This window comes from Rhipicephalus microplus, chromosome 5, assembly GCF_043290135.1.
Source record: "Rhipicephalus microplus isolate Deutch F79 chromosome 5, USDA_Rmic, whole genome shotgun sequence".
Lineage (NCBI taxonomy): Eukaryota > Metazoa > Arthropoda > Arachnida > Ixodida > Ixodidae > Rhipicephalus > Rhipicephalus microplus.
The window spans coordinates 177,649,218-177,668,095 of record NC_134704.1 but is presented as its reverse complement, the minus strand read 5'-3'; the positions used below and the strand labels follow the sequence as shown (position 1 = coordinate 177,668,095).

The 18,878-nt window shown below is 45.2% G+C and overlaps 1 protein-coding gene across 1 annotated transcript; it reads left to right on the top strand.

The window, feature by feature from the left end:
* Nucleotides 1–13,043: 13,043 nt before the first annotated feature.
* Nucleotides 13,044–16,531, top strand: Not10 (CCR4-NOT transcription complex subunit 10). Its single transcript, XM_037424905.2, has one exon. It carries the CDS (start codon nucleotides 13,367–13,369, stop codon nucleotides 15,188–15,190), a length of 1,824 nt encoding a protein of 607 aa, XP_037280802.2. The 5' UTR covers nucleotides 13,044–13,366; the 3' UTR covers nucleotides 15,191–16,531.
* Nucleotides 16,532–18,878: the final 2,347 nt, after the last annotated feature.

Genomic DNA, 18,878 nt, shown 5'->3' with positions numbered 1-18,878 from the left:
TTTTTTGCGAAGTACTTGAAAGCATCATGCTTGTCACTGACAGTGAATGCATAGTTCACCAGCAGGGGCCGCAAAAACCGAACAGATATCAGCTCCATGAGCTTAGTTCTGTGAGTGTCATCCATCTCCTTGCACTTGAGCAGGTTTGAAGCACACAGTGCTGGCACAGCATACTTAACCAGGGTAGACAATGGATTTTTTAGAGTCGGATTGTCCTTCAGAGCCCGATCCGCAAATGCCCTTAGCACGTCAACGGCAAACAGCAACTGGTCTGACGGGTAAAGTAGCCCACCTCGGTCCTGGCTGCGGGTGAACTGCAAGATAGGTTGATTGCTCGCTGGCTTTGTGCAGACTGCAGTGCAACTTCCGCAACACATGTGCTCTTTTATGACGCGGGCAATATAGCCCCCAACATAAACAGTTGCGGAAATCTCAAGTGACGGCAAATGCTGAGGCAAGACTGTTGCATTGAGCCGTTGCAAAACACATGCAGCTCTCTGTAGCTGAGGCAGCTGCTGTGTTAGCGAAGGAGAAGCTTCAGTGAGCAGTGTGCCTGTTGACATTTGGGCACATTCTCTGTGTGCAACGTTTGATGCCATGCTGGATGCGGCAAGTCCAGTTTTTAAAACCTTCTCCAGCCCTTGCAAAACAGAACGAACATTCAGCATGTCATTGCAGCCAGAGGACATCCGCAGTGTTCCAAACAGCGACTCTATGTGGTCACTATTAAACTTACGCGTGAGCACAAACAAGAACTTCTCTGTGAGCAGGTATTTGATACAGGCAACTGTGGAATATGTGGTCAGGAGGAATGCTTCATACGTTTCTTTCGTCAAAAATTTCTTTTGACTTCGACAGCTTTTTTCCAGTTCATCCAAGTACATGGGTGACCTCGAGCCACTCCAGTCTTGCATCTTCAGCATCGTCAAACTGCCGAGTGTCAGGCCACTTTTTGTGGATGTGCTAGGTCGTATTGCTTGTATCATGCAGCACGAACCATCGATAGATGTTTTGCATGAAAATGATGGTATGGCCTGCAGCTGCGAATGATACACTCGATGTATGCCCAGCTTGGTCTCTGAGATGCTCCAGGGCTGCAGTAACATCAGGCGAGAAGACCTGAATTGCCCTTGCGACATTCATTTTTTCTGTGTTATTCGGATAGACATGTTTTCCGCTGAGGTAGCGGACAGGCTTTACAACCAGGTCCTTCTATAGATCGTAGAGCTTCTTAATGTAGCAGGATGAGACCTCTCCTTTCGGACCAATGTCGTGGGCCAGAAACTGCGAGCGCACGTTTTTTAAAACATGGCATGCATCAAAACTTAAAAAGAGGAGCCTGTCGCGGTCACAGCTAGGGATGTACTATCCGGTACGTAAGAAGACCATCGCCCAAAAGTGTCATGCCATTGGCGTTCACTCTGTGATTATCACTCACTAAGCGAACTACCCTGAAACCACAGGCTTCTACTTTTTCAATCACAAAAATCAACAACTTGTGAAGCTGTGGGCCTGTTAAACCCTTGGTAAAATAGTAGGTCACTGGAATGCGATACGACGTCGAGAGTCCTGTAATTAGGAAGCAGAGAAGAGAGTTTGCTAAGGTGAGGTCCCCACCATGGTGTTCCTAAGAGACATCGGCGTGCCCCACAAAGCAGTCCTGCTGTTTGTTGTACTGCAGCTTTTCCCTGATCTTCATTTCGTCGACTATGAGTGGACACACCCTTGACTGTGGTACAGTCAAGCTTTCGGCTTCTACTCTGAGGCGAGCTTCGGCGAGTTTGCTGAAGCCCGTTTCTCCACTGGTGGTTCCCAAGTAGTTGCTCAGAGTCTTTCTGCAAGGAAGCTTCAAAAGCATTTCACCGCGGATGTGTTCGTACGCCCTTGTCGACAAATGCCTTAAGACTACACAACGTCGGGTTGTCTCCTCAGACCAGCTCGGCCTCTTCTTTTTGATTCTCAATCTGATCAATCAAAAATAAAGCTGCAGGTTCCTTTTCTTTCGCCCTTTCCTTGATGAAAGAAGCATCCGCAACCAGGGCGTCCTCGTGAAGCTTTTTCAATTCCATTTTGTACTTCTCGACGGTCTGTTGCAGTTGAAGCAGCTGGCTCCTCAACTCCTTTTCTTTTCTTCTCCACTTCGCTTTTTCAGCGACAAGCACACTTGAAGTTGACCTGTTGTCTACCTGGACGCCTTGATCACGCAAGTTGGCCTCCCACGATGTGTCCATCGCGCAACAATCCGACATATCCGCCACTGCTGAAGCAACGTTGACGCTCGCGGAGTCGCTGCGCGCCATTGTAGCACTCACTCGTTTGTCGATGCTTGCTGTATTTCTAGCGGGAGTTGATTTCGGCTGGAGATGGGCGGGTATTCTTCAAAAACTGACGGCACAGCCCCTTTCTTTAGGCGTCGCCGCTTGCCTTCGATGAAGTCCTCTTCTTTGAAGTGGCGACTGCATACTTTGGTGTAGCATGAGGTGGTGTTCGGCGACCACTTGTCTCGTCGTATTGCGGCAAGCCAGCGCGCTCGAGCGTCTGCGTCAGCGGGTAGTTCATGAAAGGAAAGCCCTGCCGGTTTCTTTTTCTCATTCGATTTGCATAGCGGAACACAGCAGTAGGCCATCGTAAAGCATTCTACGCATGTACTTGCCGAAAACTGTCCCACAAAACGAAGTTGCGCACCACTGAACGAGCTGCACGCAACACCCGCACAGAATGGCAACAGCGGCACCCTGTTTACCCAACGCCCCTAGCGGGAGCGGAGAAAAGTGGCGTTTGATGGTCCCCTGGTGGCGGTGTGCCCGGTACAAATTTTTATACAGGAGGCACTGCTCTAGGTCATGCTATAGTTAACTAGATAGGGGTAGTGGAACGAGTGGAGAGCGAAAGCAAGGAGCGGCGGCGAGGTGAAACACACGGAAATCTTCATGCGTGGTGTGGTGGCGTCACTGTGCCTTTTTTCTGAAGCCTCAGGCCAGCAACGTGCGTTCGACAGCAGGCACCGAAGATTTTAGTTGCTTGTGCGTGCACGGTATTTTTGGTGGTGGTAACGTTGAGTTAGATAGAAACACCTCGGCGGGAGAATTATTCTTTTGCGCAAGGTTGTAAAACTGTGTAAAACAGAATGGAACTGCTGCCGTCTGAATACACTGAATGACTGGGGTGGTTGTTTGTACGCTTCACAAGATTTGTAGTACAGGGCTGGGCAGTATTACGATTCAGCAGCATATTAAGCTGTTGTATCGACATGCATTTGAAAAACGTACTTGTATCGCAGTAGCGAAATATTTTTCCTTTGTATCGACTGTATCGATACTGCAAAGGCATGGTTATCTCGCTACTCTTTTGTCGGAACTGAGCCTAAGTGTATCTATTATCGAGAGAAAAGCTTGTATGCACTTAGCTAGTCAGAAGAGCCCCACCAGTCGGCGACACATAGAAATCAGCAGAGAATCCCCCATACGCACAGAATGTTCTATGTGGTTAAGGGTTTGACGCAACTGACAGCATAATCGAGGAGGCAGTGCTGACGATCCTGGATGTTGCTCAAGGATGGTGAAACACAAATCAATTTTCATTTCAGAGACATTTTTTGTATAACACTTTTGTACAACACGAAGCTTTGTTCATCTACAAGAATAGACAGCCTTTTCTATATCGCTAGTCTTAAATTGAAATTGAAGCTGCGCTCTATGTACTGACATTCTACTTTATAGGCTTCTCTTACTTTGATGTAATTAGTGTAAGAATTTCTAGCAAAACAGATCAACCATGTGTGTAATAATTAAATAAGAACATACTTTACCTCTAATAAGTGATGTTTGTTACTGGGTCGAGCGATACGGCTGACTCAATTGCATTTTAATTATCTGCAGCGCATTTTTTGCAACATTATGTCCAGAATATCTCGTTATGTCTTCTATGAATATATTTCTCAGTACTTCTATTTTTTTAGGCTTGCAGCACCTGTATTTAGATATTTGTACTTTCAGAGTACTTTTATGAACGTCTGTGCCCAGCCCTGATTTATGCCAACAGACGCGCTCCATTGTATCGGAGCTACACAGAAACAGCAGTATTTTGTAACATTGTGGCTCTCGTGAAGGAAAACTTCCTCTGCCTAAATCATATTGTATGCGACGCTCACAAAGAAGAAACAAACACGAGAAATATTTCGTCTGTGCTATGACGCATTTGTGCTTGGACAGAGAGCAAAAAAAAAAAAAAAAAAAGCTCAGAGGAATGACCTAAAAGGCTGGGTTTGTGTTCACACATATGGCTTTTGAAGAGTGTCTTTGTATAAATAAACTGGTTCGATACATTCTTTTCATTTGTTTATCTCTCTCTGTCCCGTCCTTTTTCTTTTTTACGAGCACGGCATCGGCTGTGCAGGGCCGCATTCCGTTCTGTGTGAGTAGCCACGCACAGTTCCTAAAACGTTTTCCCTGGCAGGTTTGTCCCTAAAATCTCACGACTTCAAGCTTATTCTCTTTTTGTTGACTCAGCTTACAATTTAGGCAGTCAGAGGTCTAGCATCACCGTTAAACGTATTGCACTCGTCATTTGAAAGTGCGGCAAACAAGCGCCCAATGCGGCGCGCTTCAGGATTGATGGATGGATATGGCTGTACCCTTTAGATTGGGCGGTGGCTAGCGCCACCAAGCCGTAATACTTAATGAACCCAAAATTATATTTATTTATTTTTCCTTAAAAAGTGAGTTTGAGGATTCGTACTTTGCAGTGAAGAGTTTAATTTTCACTCGTGCCTTGACTTTAGCCACCAATCAGATAACCTCCTTCTGGTTAAGTCTACCCGCTTCAAGTCTATTTTGCCCTCCCTGTCCCTAAACCCCAGTGCTTTCAAAAACTCTGCGCCATCATCCTGAACTATAGGGTGAAGCCCTTTACAGAACATTATCAAGGGTTCGGCAGTTTCTTTTTCCTCTCCACACGCACTGCATACTGTGTCTACCCCTTCGTATTTGGCCCGATATGTATTGGTTCGCAGTACTCCCGTTCTTGCCTCAAACAGTAGAGAACTACCCCGAGTATTATCATAGATCCTTTCCTTGGCAATTTCCTGCTTAAAAGTTCGATAGATCTCTAGTGCGGACTTCTTAAACATGCCCATTTTCCACATGTCAGTTTCCGTTTCCTTCACTTTCTTCTTAACCGATAGGTCTTTTTGGTTTGGCCACCTGCTGTTTTCTAAGTATTTACCAGTCAATTTCCTGGTTTACTTCCTCCATTTTGTATCGACATTCTTCATGTACAAGTAGCTGAAAACCTTCCTAGCCCAGCGCTCCTCCCCCATTTCTCTCAATCGCTTCTCAAATTTGCTCTTGCTACTAGCTTCCCTGCCCGCAAATGATGTCCATCCCATATCACTTTGTGCTCCCTGATTTGGTGTATTCCCGTGAGCTCCTAAAGCGAGCCTACCTATTCCACGTTGCTTAATTTCTAATCTTGCTTGAACTTCTGATCTCATGCACAAGACCGCATTGCCGAATGTGAGCCCAGGAACCACGACCCTTTTCCATATTCCTCTCACAACATCATACCTATTGTAATTCCACAGTGCCCTATTTTTCATCACTGCTGCATTCCTGTTACCTTTAGTCGTCACGTATATTTCGTGTTCCCTTAGGTACTCGGTCCTATTGCTTATCCATACGCCCAGATATTTGTATTTATCTGTTATCTCTAGCGTGACCTCATGTATTCTAAGCTCACTACCTTTGTCATCATTGAAAATCATGACTGCTGATTTTTCTTTACTGAATCTAAAATCTAACCTATCTCCCTCATTACCGCAGATGTCCATCAATCTCTGCAAATCTTCCTTGTTATCAGCCATTATAGCACTACATCATCTGCGTACATCAATGCTGGTAGTATCTGTTCAATGAGTTTTCCTCGTTTGATGAAAGAGAGGTTGAAGCCAAGTCCACTTCCCTCTAATTTGGCCTCTAATCCTTGTAGGTACATCATCAATAATAAGGGTGACAGGGGACACCCCTGCTTAAGCCCCCTTTTACCTCTGCAGGCTTGGATACCTGTTTTTCCCACTTTATAACTACCTTGTTACCTTTATAGATATCCTTTAAAAGATTAGTGACTACATGTTCCACGCCTAGTGTGTCCAGTATTCCCCACAATTCCTCTTGAACCACGCTATCGTACGCTCCTTTGATATCCAAGAATGCTAGCCACAGGGGCTTGTGTTCCTTTTCTGCTATTTCGATGCACTGCGTCAGTGAGAACAGATTGTCTTCCAACCTCCTGTGTTTCCGAAACCCATTCTTCAGTTCCCCCAGCACCCTCTCATCTTCTATCCATGCCTGCAGTCTTTCCTTTATAATCTGCATCGCCAGCCTGTAGACCACTAATGTCACTGTTATAGGACGGTAGTTGTTTATGTCAGCTTTGTCCCCCTTTCCTTTATAGATCATGCTCATCCTGCTAAGTTTCCATCAATCGGGAACTTCACCATCGATTATTATTTTGCTCACTGCCTCTCTCAAAGCCTTCTTAGACTTCGGACCTAATGTCTTTATCAGCCTAATTGGAATGCCATCTGGGCCTGTTGATGTGCTACTAGGAACCCTTTTCTCAGCCCTTTCCCACTCTCGTTGTGAAAATGGAGCCATTGCACCACTTGATTCATCCTTGTCTATTGTGGTGCATAAAGTACCTCTTTGTTGAAATTTTTCTGTCACCCTTGTTCTTATATATTCAATAGCTTTGTCCCCTTCTAGCCTGGTGCCTTGGGCTGTAGTTAAACTCTGCTCTACGCTCGTCTCATTTCTTAGGGAGTTTAGATGGTTCCAAAATTTCGCAGCTGCGTTCTATTTTTTTATGTACTTCTGCCAGCCACTGAGCTCCCTTTCTTCTAATCTTTTCATTGATCAGAAGGGATGCAGCCCTTCTACAGCTTAGAAAGGTTTTCCATTTTCTTTCAACATCATCTGTCGGTTCACCCAGCTGCTTAGCATGTCTGTGTTCCCTAGAGGCTTCCTGACGTTTTGCTATGGCTCTCTTAACTTGCTCATCCCACCAACTTTTGGGTTTGTGTCTTCTTTTTCGGGGTGACTTGTTACGCGTCTTAGCAAGCTCTAGCTCAAAGAGTCTAATTAGATTCGTGTATGTCCACCCTGTCTTATTATCCTCCGTGATTACTTTCTCAATTTGTTTAGTGGCTATTTCAATTTGCTTTTCTGAATAAAATTTTTCCTGTAGTTGCTCATTTGTCTCCTTCCCACTTTCACTGCTCTTCCAAAACTTAGCTTGATACGTTTGTGATCACTACCCAGACTTCTGGAGCCACCTTCATCTATGTGCATTCCCCTGAGCTTATCATACATCCTATGTTACATCAGTGCATAATCTATTGTCGACTGCAGCCTTCCTACCTCCCATGTTATTTGCCCTTCACACTTCTCGGTACTGTTGCAAATACCCTTTAATACCCTTTTCAGGATGGATGGATGGATGGATGGATGGATATGGCTGTACCCTTTAGATCGGGCGGTGGCTAGCGCCACCAAGCCGTAATACCTAATGAACCAAAAACTATATTTTTTTTCCTTAAAAAAAGAGTTTGAGGATTCGTACTTTGCAGTGAAGAGTTTAATTTTCACTCGTTCCTTGACTTTAGCCACCAATCAGATAACCTCCTTCTAGTTAAGTCTACCCGCTTAAAGTTTATTTTGCCCTCCCGGTCCCTAAACCCCAGGGCTTTGAAAAACTCTGCGCCATCATCTTGAACTATAGGGTGAAGCCCTTTACAGAACATTATCAAGTGTTCTGCAGTTTCTTCTTCCTCTCCACACGCACTGCATACTGTGTCTACCCCTTCGTATTTGGACCGATATGTCTTGGTTCGCAGTACTCCCGTTCTGGCCTCAAACAGTAGAGAACTACCCCGAGTATTATCATAGATCCTTTCCTTGGCAATTTCCTGCTTAAACGTTCGATAGATCTCTAGTGCGGACTTCTTTATCATGCCCATTCTCCACATGTCAGTCTCCGTTTCCTTCACTTTCTTTTTAACCGATAGTTCTTTTTGGTTTGGCCACCTGCTGTTTTCTAAGTATTTACCAGTCAACTTCCTGGTTCGCTTCCTCCATTTTGTATCGACATTCTTCATGTACAAGTAGCTGAAAACTTTCCTAGCCCAACGCTCTTCCCCCATTTCTCTCAATCGCTTCTCAAATTTTATCTTGCTGCTAGCTTCCCTGCCCTCAAATGATGTCCATCCCATATCACCTTGTACTCCCTGATTTGGTGTATTCCCGTGAGCTCCTAAAGCAAGCCTACCTATTCCACGTTGCTTAATTTCTAATCTTGCTTGAACTTCTGATCTCATGCACAAGACCGCATTGCCGAACTTCAGCCCAGGAACCATGACCCCTTTCCATATTCCTCTCACAACATCATACCTATTGTAATTCCACAGTGCCCTATTTTTCATGAGTGCTGCATTCCTGTTACCTTTAGTCGTCACGTATATTTCGTGTTCCCTCAGATACTCGGTCCCATTGCTTATCCATACGCCCAGATATTTGTATTTATCTGTTATCTCTAGCGTGACCTCCTGTATTCTAAGCTCACTACCTTCGTTGTCATTGAAAATCATGACTGCTGATTTTTCCTTACTGAATCTAAACTCTAACCTATCTCCCTCATTACCGCAGATATCCATCAATCTCTGCAAATCTTCCTTGTTGTTGGCCATTAGCACTATATCATCTGCGTACATTAATGCTGGTAGTGCCTGATCAATAAGTTTTCCTTGTTTGACTAAAGAGAGGTTGAAGCCCAGTCCACTTCCCTCTAATTTTGCCTCTAATCCTTGTAGGTACATCATGAATAATAAGGGTGACAGGGGGCACCCCTGCCTAAGCCCCCGTTTTACCTCTGCAGGCTTGGATACCTGTTTTTCCCACTTTATAACTACCTTGTTACCTTTATAGATACCCTTTAAAAGATTAGTGACTACATGTTCCACGCCTAGTGTGTCCAGTATTCCCCACAATTCCACTTGAACCACGCTATCGTACGCTCCCTTGATATCCAAAAATGCTAGCCACACGGGCCTGTGTTCCTTTTCTGCTATTTCGATGCACTGCGTCAGTGAGAACAGATTGTCTTCCAACCTCCTGTGTTTCCGAAACCCATTCTGCAGTTCCCCCAGCACCCCCTCATCCTCTATCCACGCCTGCAGTCTTTCCTTTATAATCTGCATCGCCAGCCTGTAGACCACTGATGTCACTGTTATAGGACGGTAGTTGTTTATGTCAGCTTTGTCCCCCTTTCCTTTATAGATCATGCTCATCCTGCTAAGTTTCCATCCATCGGGAACTTCACCATCGATTATTATTGTGCTCACTGCCTCTCTCAAAGCTTGCTTAGACTTCGGACCTAATGTCTTTATCAGCCTAATTGGAATGCCATCTGGGCCTGTTGATGTACTACTAGGAACCCTTTTCTCAGCCCTTTCCCACTCTCGTTGTGAAAATGGAGCCATTGCACCACTTGATTCATCCTTGTCTATTGTGGTGCATAAAGTACCTCTTTGTTGAAATTTTTCTGTCACCCTTGTTCTTATATATTCAATAGCTTTGTCCCCTTCTAGCCTGGTGCCTTGGGCTGTAGTTATAAAACTCTGCTCTAGGCTCGTCTCATTTCTTAGGGAGTTTAGATGGTTCCAAAATTTCGCAGCTGCGTTCTATTTTTTTATGTACTTCTGCCAGCCACTGAGCTCCCTTTCTTCTAATCTTTTCATTGATCAGAAGGGATGCAGCCCTTCTACAGCTTAGAAAGGTTTCCCATTTTCTTTCAACATCATCTGTCGGTTCACCCAGCTGCTTAGCATGTCTGTGTTCCCTAGAGGCTTCCTGACGTTTTGCTATGGCTCTCTTAACTTGCTCATCCCACCAACTTTTGGGTTTGTGTCTTCTTTTTCGGGGTGACTTGTTACGCGTCTTAGCAAGCTCTAGCTCAAAGAGTCTAATCAGATTCGTGTATGTCCACCCTGTCTTATTATCCTCCGTGATTACTTTCTCAATTTGTTTAGTGGCTATTTCAATTTGCTTTTCTGAATAAAATTTTTCCTGTAGTTGCTCATTTGTCTCCTTCCCACTTTCACTGCTCTTCCAAAACTTAGCTTGATACGTTTGTGATCACTACCCAGACTTCTGGAGCCACCTTCATCTATGTGCATTCCCCTGAGCTTATCATACATCCTATGTTACATCAGTGCATAATCTATTGTCGACTGCAGCCTTCCTACCTCCCATGTTATTTGCCCTTCACACTTCTCGGTACTGTTGCAAATACCCTTTAATACCCTTTTCAGGATGGATGGATGGATGGATGGATGGATATGGCTGTACCCTTTAGATCGGGCGGTGGCTAGCGCCACCAAGCCGTAATACCTAATGAACCAAAAACTATATTTTTTTTCCTTAAAAAAAGAGTTTGAGGATTCGTACTTTGCAGTGAAGAGTTTAATTTTCACTCGTTCCTTGACTTTAGCCACCAATCAGATAACCTCCTTCTAGTTAAGTCTACCCGCTTAAAGTTTATTTTGCCCTCCCGGTCCCTAAACCCCAGGGCTTTGAAAAACTCTGCGCCATCATCCTGGACTATAGGGTGAAGCCCTTTACAGAACATTATCAAGTGTTCTGCAGTTTCTTCTTCCTCTCCACACGCACTGCATACTGTATCTACCCCTTCGTATTTGGCCCGATATGTCTTGGTTCGCAGTACTCCCGTTCTGGCCTCAAACAGTAGAGAACTACCCCGAGTATTATCGTAGATCCTTTCCTTGGCAATTTCCTGCTTAAACGTTCGATAGATCTCTAGTGCGGACTTCTTTATCATGCCCATTCTCCACATGTCAGTCTCCGTTTCCTTCACTTTCTTTTTAACCGATAGTTCTTTTTGGTTTGGCCACCTGCTGTTTTCTAAGTATTTACCTGTCAACTTCCTGGTTCGCTTCCTCCATTTTGTATCGACATTCTTCATGTACAAGTAGCTGAAAACTTTCCTAGCCCAACGCTCTTCCCCCATTTCTCTCAATCGCTTCTCAAATTTTATCTTGCTGCTAGCTTCCCTGCCCTCAAATGATGTCCATCCCATATCACCTTGTACTCCCTGATTTGGTGTATTCCCGTGAGCTCCTAAAGCAAGCCTACCTATTCCACGTTGCTTAATTTCTAATCTTGCTTGAACTTCTGATCTCATGCACAAGACCGCATTGCCGAACGTCAGCCCAGGAACCATGACCCCTTTCCATATTCCTCTCACAACATCATACCTATTGTAATTCCACAGTGCCCTATTTTTCATGAGTGCTGCATTCCTGTTACCTTTAGTCGTCACGTATATTTCGTGTTCCCTCAGATACTCGGTCCCATTGCTTATCCATACGCCCAGATATTTGTATTTATCTGTTATCTCTAGCGTGACCTCCTGTATTCTAAGCTCACTACCTTCGTTGTCATTGAAAATCATGACTGCTGATTTTTCCTTACTGAATCTAAACTCTAACCTATCTCCCTCATTACCGCAGATATCCATCAATCTCTGCAAATCTTCCTTGTTGTTGGCCATTAGCACTATATCATCTGCGTACATTAATGCTGGTAGTGCCTGATCAATAAGTTTTCCTTGTTTGACTAAAGAGAGGTTGAAGCCCAGTCCACTTCCCTCTAATTTTGCCTCTAATCCTTGTAGGTACATCATGAATAATAAGGGTGACAGGGGGCACCCCTGCCTAAGCCCCCGTTTTACCTCTGCAGGCTTGGATACCTGTTTTTCCCACTTTATAACTACCTTGTTACCTTTATAGATACCCTTTAAAAGATTAGTGACTACATGTTCCACGCCTAGTGTGTCCAGTATTCCCCACAATTCCACTTGAACCACGCTATCGTACGCTCCCTTGATATCCAAAAATGCTAGCCACACGGGCCTGTGTTCCTTTTCTGCTATTTCGATGCACTGCGTCAGTGAGAACAGATTGTCTTCCAACCTCCTGTGTTTCCGAAACCCATTCTGCAGTTCCCCCAGCACCCCCTCATCCTCTATCCACGCCTGCAGTCTTTCCTTTATAATCTGCATCGCCAGCCTGTAGACCACTGATGTCACTGTTATAGGACGGTAGTTGTTTATGTCAGCTTTGTCCCCCTTTCCTTTATAGATCATGCTCATCCTGCTAAGTTTCCATCCATCGGGAACTTCACCATCGATTATTATTGTGCTCACTGCCTCTCTCAAAGCTTGCTTAGACTTCGGACCTAATGTCTTTATCAGCCTAATTGGAATGCCATCTGGGCCTGTTGATGTACTACTAGGAACCCTTTTCTCAGCCCTTTCCCACTCTTGTTGTGAAAATGGAGCCATTGCACCACTTGATTCGTCCTTGTCTATTGTGGTGCATAAAGTACTTCTTTGTTGAAATTTTTCTGTCACTTTTGTTCTTATATATTCAATAGCTTCGTCCCCTTCTAGCCTAGCACCTTGGGCTGTAGTTATAAATATCTGCTCTAGGCTCGTCTCATTTCTTAGGGAGTTTAGATGGTTCCAAAATTTCGCAGCTGCCTTTCTATCTTTTTTTATGTACTTCTGCCAGCCACTGAGCTCCCTTTCTTCTAATCTTTTCATTGATCAGAAGGGATGCATCCCTTCTACAGCTTAGAAAGGTTGCCCATATTCTTTCAACATCATCTGTCGGTTCACCCCGCTGCTTAGCATGTCTGTGCTCCCTAGAGGCTTCCTGACGTTTTGCTATGGCTCTCTTAACTTCCTCATCCCACCAACTCTTGGGTTTGTGTCTTTTTTTCCGGGGTGACTTGTCACGCGTCTTAGCAAGCTCTAGCTCAAAGAGTCTAATTAGATTCGTGTATGTCCACACTGTCTTATTATCCTGTCTTATTAGGAGAAAGTCGCCGCAGCGCCGTCTAGTGGTTTTTATGAAAACGGCCTAACAGGGAGAATCGCCCTCGTCCTACTACCCTTATCTAGTTCACTGCAGTCATGCTAAAAATGACCGCCCTCGCGCGGGTTAGCCACAAAACTTTTTTTTTTCTTTATTGGGTTAGTCACAGAACACCTACCAGTTAGTCCGCAACAAAATGCTTCGCATTTAAAAGCCCTCCCAGCTGCTGGAAAACGCATTGCCCTAGTGACGGCGCCACTGTGAAAATTCCCTAGGCCTACCTAGGCGACTCGCGACTCTGTCCCTGCACTAGCTCAACTAAGTGCCGCACGTCATCCTCGCGCGCTGGAAGATTTTGGAGGCAACGACAAAGTTAACGCGGGCGAGGCGTGTTTCATTTTCACACACGCGTTCGAGATGTCTGACAAGGAACCAAGTGGCGGCGATGGGAAAACGGCGTCTGCCGACAGCAGTGCATCCTTGGACGCTATCGTGTCCGAAGAGGAAAAGCAACTGGCCACATCTGCAGCGACCGACTTCCATGCCGGCAAGTACAGCGCCTGCCTAGAGACGTTGGACAAGCTTCACGCGTTGAGGCCAACGGACCCCAAAGTGGCGCACAACCGGGCAGTGGCTCGTTACCACGCGTCTTTGGTGAGCATGGAGGAGTTCGGGCGCGAGCTTGTCGAAAGTTCGCCGCAACTGACGGACTCGCTTGACGACATAGATCAGTGCATTCCGTTCTTCAACCACGCTGTGGCCCTCTTCCACGCGCAGCAGTACCGCCGAGCCTTGGCCATATTAGACCGCTTGTTCCAGTTCATAGAGCCCATGGATGAGACCGTGGCCCGAAAGATGTGCTTCCTCCACATCGAGCTATGCCTTTGCCTAAAGCAGCCAGAGAAGGCCCTGGCCACCGTCGCATACCTCGAAAATCTCGTGTTTAAGGCGGACAGCACAGCAGCGGACGCCGACGCGTGCCGTGTGCAGCTCTACAAGACGCGCTGCCTCATCATGATGCGCTCGGTGAAGGCCAGCAAGCGTGAGATCAAGAATCTGGTCAGCTCGTCAGCGGGGAGCAGCAGCCAGACGGTGTTCCTGAGGAGTCAGCTGGAGTTCCTCCGAGGAAACTACCGCAAGGCCGTCAAAGTTCTGGCCACGGTGCAGGCAAACGATGCGCGCACTGCCGCCATGTACCACAACAACCTCGGCTGTGTCCACTTGTGCTCGGGCAAGCCGCACCTGGGCAGCTACAACTTCGCTAAAGCCCTCAACACCTACGTCGAGAGCAGCTCCAAGCTTGACGGCCGGCTCTACTTCGATCTGCTGTACAACCTCGGCCTGCAGAACCTGTATTGCGGCAAGTACACGTCCGCTTTCGATTGCCTCGTGGAGGCGGTGCGCATGCAGCCCACCAACTCTCGGCTCTGGCTGCGCATCGCCGAATGTTGCGTGAACCGGCACAAATCGGACAACTCCACCGATTTCCAGCTCAAGGATCGCAAGCGGTACATGGTGAGCGGCACCGCAGGTGCTGGCCCGCACCGCAAGATCATCCTGGCACCCAGCATTTCGACCTGCAAGCGCACGCCAGCCGTTGGCTCGGCTGCCATTCCGGTTCCCACCCTGGAGTTTGCTGCTCTTTGTCTGCGCAACGTGCTGCAGATGCTTCCTGAAGCTCCACAAGAAGCAGAAGAGCGAAATTCGGCGCTTGCCCTGGCCGCCTACGTGGCGCTCTGCCTGGATGACCCCCGGATGGCACTGAAGCACGCTAAGGATCTACTTGCCCAGCCCAAAGTGACTGGCACACACAGCTTCCTGGCGCATCAGTACGCTGCCGAAGCGTTGCTGCTGCTCGACGGTGTCAGGGACGCCATCGAACACCTGAACCCAGACTTAATCAAGGATCTGTCGTACAGTTTCTCCGAGCCCGAGGAAACCAAAGGAAAAGATAACGACAAAACAATGGAAGAAAACGGAAAAGCGTACAGGAAGCCGTGGTATCCAGCCTCTCCTTCCATGGCCAAGGTGGTCAGCCTATACAATTTGGCTGTAGCGTACACTCTGAGGGGTAGTCTAGGAAAAGCAACGGAGACACTCAGGTTGGTCAGTGTGCCAAAGGGCCCTGACCCTGAAATACCCGTGCAGGCCCTTATGTTGGCCGTATACGTCCAACTTCAGCAGGGTCATGCTGACTTGGCTAAGAATATAATCAAACAACATCTTCCCCAATACAAGTAAGCTACGTGTGTCACCTTCATCCTGGCTTATAACTAAAAGTGGAGCTCATCATGCGGAATAGCTTTTGTTTGCCTAATACACAACAGAAACATCTGTGGAGTACCAGTGTGCAGTTACAAAAATAAGCATTGCAGGCACTGTGTTTGCAGACAATGCAGGCCAATTTTTCTGATGACTTCATTGCAGGCCTTTTTAGGTGTTACATTAATGCTGTGTGGAATGATATCCCACATCTGATGCATTTTAGTTTCGTGAGATGCGAGTGATAACTACCAAATTAATGTACTGGCTTGCAATTATACTGGAAGCACTGCAACATGGCTTATGTGGAAAGTGACAGAAGGTTGTGCAGTAGTCTCTGAAAGTTCAGTTTGATCAAGCAATATGCAGCGATGCTTTATCTTCATTTGCCGGATAGTGGCAGAGTGATTGCCACGCTGTTTGACATGACTCAAAGTGTGCTCTGTTTTATGATGTCTGTGAACTAGTCGCAATTAAATTGTACATTTTCTACAATTAACAGAGCTCTTGCCTGTCTTCGTATTTTAACATGTGGAAATCGTAGTTCTGTTTTTGTCATGTAGGTACAGAAATACAGAAGCATCTTTTACTACATATTTAGCATGAATGACTTGCTTGGCCGTAAACAGCACAGCTATGCCAGAAAATGAGATCGTAAGTTAATGGCAAACATATAACGAGGTATGTTCTCCTTCTTTACGGCACAAATGTGGTTATAGAGATTAATGGTGGTGGCACTTGTAAAAAGGCTGTGTTCGACGTGAAATCCCTGAAATATTTGCAGATTAGAATGCCCAGGCATCGATTTTTATGTGGTAGGTGAAGTCAAAAGGACCGGCATCTGGCCAGAATGTGTGACTGAATCTTTGTGGAAACGAAAAGATGGTGACGTTCAAGTGTAACATACTTGAACGTGCATTTCGAGGTTTTGGTTGGCTTATATATTTCAATTTTATTAAAAGCTACAACAAACCTGAATGCCTTGCTGTCTAGCAGGTGTTGCACTATGAAGTAATTCTGTTTGCTGTACATTGCCTGATGCTTTTATGCACCCCATAATTAGTGCTTAAGGTTGGAGTATGTATGTTATTACCTGCTACACTTTATTTTGTGCTGCTTACAAGGGAAATAATTGACCCTTAGAAGTGATTGTGGCGGCTGGTGGAAGATTTTGAGCTGCGGTGCATGCACAACAATCCGCAGTGCAGAGACTTGGAACTGCTGTCATGCTCATGTCCAATTGCTTGCAGTTTGGTTGTATGTACAAAATCGCAGTCGCTGCAGAGTGAGAAATTCTGGTTATAAATGTTTTGTACTGATTTCCATGTTACCATTATGTTATGAGACATAGAATGAAACTATGAAAAACAGGTACTATAAAAATTTGTCACCGGCCTCTTAAGGCATGAGGCAATTCATGCTTCTATATAAGCATTATTAAGGATTTATTTCAATATGTGCGATACACCGTAAAACACTTTCATGAAATCGGGAGAGAGTGTGTGTTTGTCAGATATGGTCAACTCTTGATTCCCTCGTGCACAGTGTGCAGTAACTGCTTAAAGCCCACTCAAAAAAACACCAGGCCTGCGCGGAACGAGCTACACAGTGGAAGCTAGATGAACGGCCTTTTACAGCCTTTTCTAAACACTCTTAGGGTAACTGCTTCGAGCACACTGCTGGGTACCCACTATGCCGTAAGTAATCATAATTATTGTGTATAGGCCAGAATTTACTCTGCTATCCTTCGTAATTCTTTGCAGAAGTGTGGTATTTGCTTCACACTTTTTCAGAATTTTTTGAATTTTTTTTATGTAGTGGCGGACGACAACAAATCATGCCTGAAGTGGGTATGCGCTACAGTTAATAGCTGATCAAAAACAAGTTTTTAGGGGCGAAGCTCCTTATGGCGTGGTTCTGCCGCTCTTTTGTAGGTATTTATTTATTTCTTCAAAATACCTTATAGACCCATCAGGGCATTGTGTAAGGGGAGCACAAAAGGAATAGATACACGAATTTGCATACAAAAAATAACATGTATGTAACATGTGTATATGTACGTATGTGCGTAGCCACAGGGGTTGCGAGATGGCGGTACTTGGAGTGTTCACTGTACGGACGCATGCACAGACAGACTAGTAGACTAACGGACGGACGGATGGTTGCACGGACGGGCTGACAGACGCTTCACCCCACTCATCATTCGCTTCATGGATACGCTGCAATTTTTTTAATGGGTTGGAGCATTAGACAATGCATTCTTTATTCAATTCGCATTGTGTGACGCCTGGATACCCCTTTGGTCTTCTAAAACACTTTATTATTCATATTATCGTGATTCTTTCCCCGACATCAAGACTGCCTAAGGCCAGTTTAGAATCGAGTTACAAGCACTAGCGTGGCTCGGTGGTAGAATATTGGGTTGGCACGCTTCGGACCCGGGTCCAAGTCCCATGGTGTTCTTTATTTACCAATTTTTTTTTTTTCTTTCGATACTGGTTATGGACACCGGCGGTGGTGGTGGACAACTATGACGCCGCGCGTAACCGGTATTCTGATCTCGTAACAGCTTTCGTTGTAAAACCATGCTGCTCTTTGTAAAAATTTCTTCTGTCAGACTGTCAGAAAAGTCATGCTGTGTGCACACAAGAAACACTTCAAAGCCTGAGAGTAGTGGAGCATAACACTTAGACTAGTGTGCAGTTTTAGGCTTTTCAGTTACTACCAGTGTTGTAGGTTGGTGCACCAAGTTTTTCAGTCATCTTGGATAGCACTTGTAGCGAGACCGTAAGTTAAAAATCTGCTTACTTTCACAGAAGCAATGCCATTAAAGCCTTTTGATCTTTCACAGAATAAGCAATGCTGATAAAGATAGCCAAATAAGCCAGCAATAGCAGCACAGAACAGATAACAAAAGAGGGGGGAGCGGCTTGGGATTGCATGCATTATCATTTGATTTAGGAGTAGATGGAAACTGGCATAGTTAAAAAATCCTTGAAATGGAATTGTTGCTAGAGCCAATGTTTTGACGAGCACTCTTGTCTTTAAACCAGCAACAAGCCTTGGAAATGTCCTTTTGTCAAAAGTTGGCTCCAGTGGCACTCTTGTTGAAGGATTTTTTTATCTATGACAAAGAAAGCTGAGTAAGGATTTAGGGCAATGACTGCATCACGTTGACTTGTGCAATTTCGGATTGCTTTCAAGAGCACACATTATAAGACCAGCTCGCTCTGTCTTTAACCAAATTTTCTGAAATCTTGAAATTTTATAGCATTGCTCCACCTGAAATGGACGTACCAGTCATGAGTTTGCTTTCAGCTATTACAAGAAAATCGAAATATAGGTTCAGCTCTATAAAATGCAGATATTTTAGTATGTCCCAACGATAGCAATGTCGCGTTTCTAGGGAACAGAAGGAAAAAAATTGATTAACTCTGTACAACTCCAACAACCAAGAACGCCGCAAAAGTGTTGGCTGTATACTTATCCTAATAGCAGTGACTGCTGCAGCAGAGGCGTAAGGTATAGAAATTGCTTCTGAGCCACATTTGACATTTTAAATGAACGTGCACATTACATGCATTATGATAATAATTTGGTGCTTTTTGTGCTAGTAACAAAATGGCCAAGGAGCATCACGACACTGGTAATGAGTTAGCAATGAAAG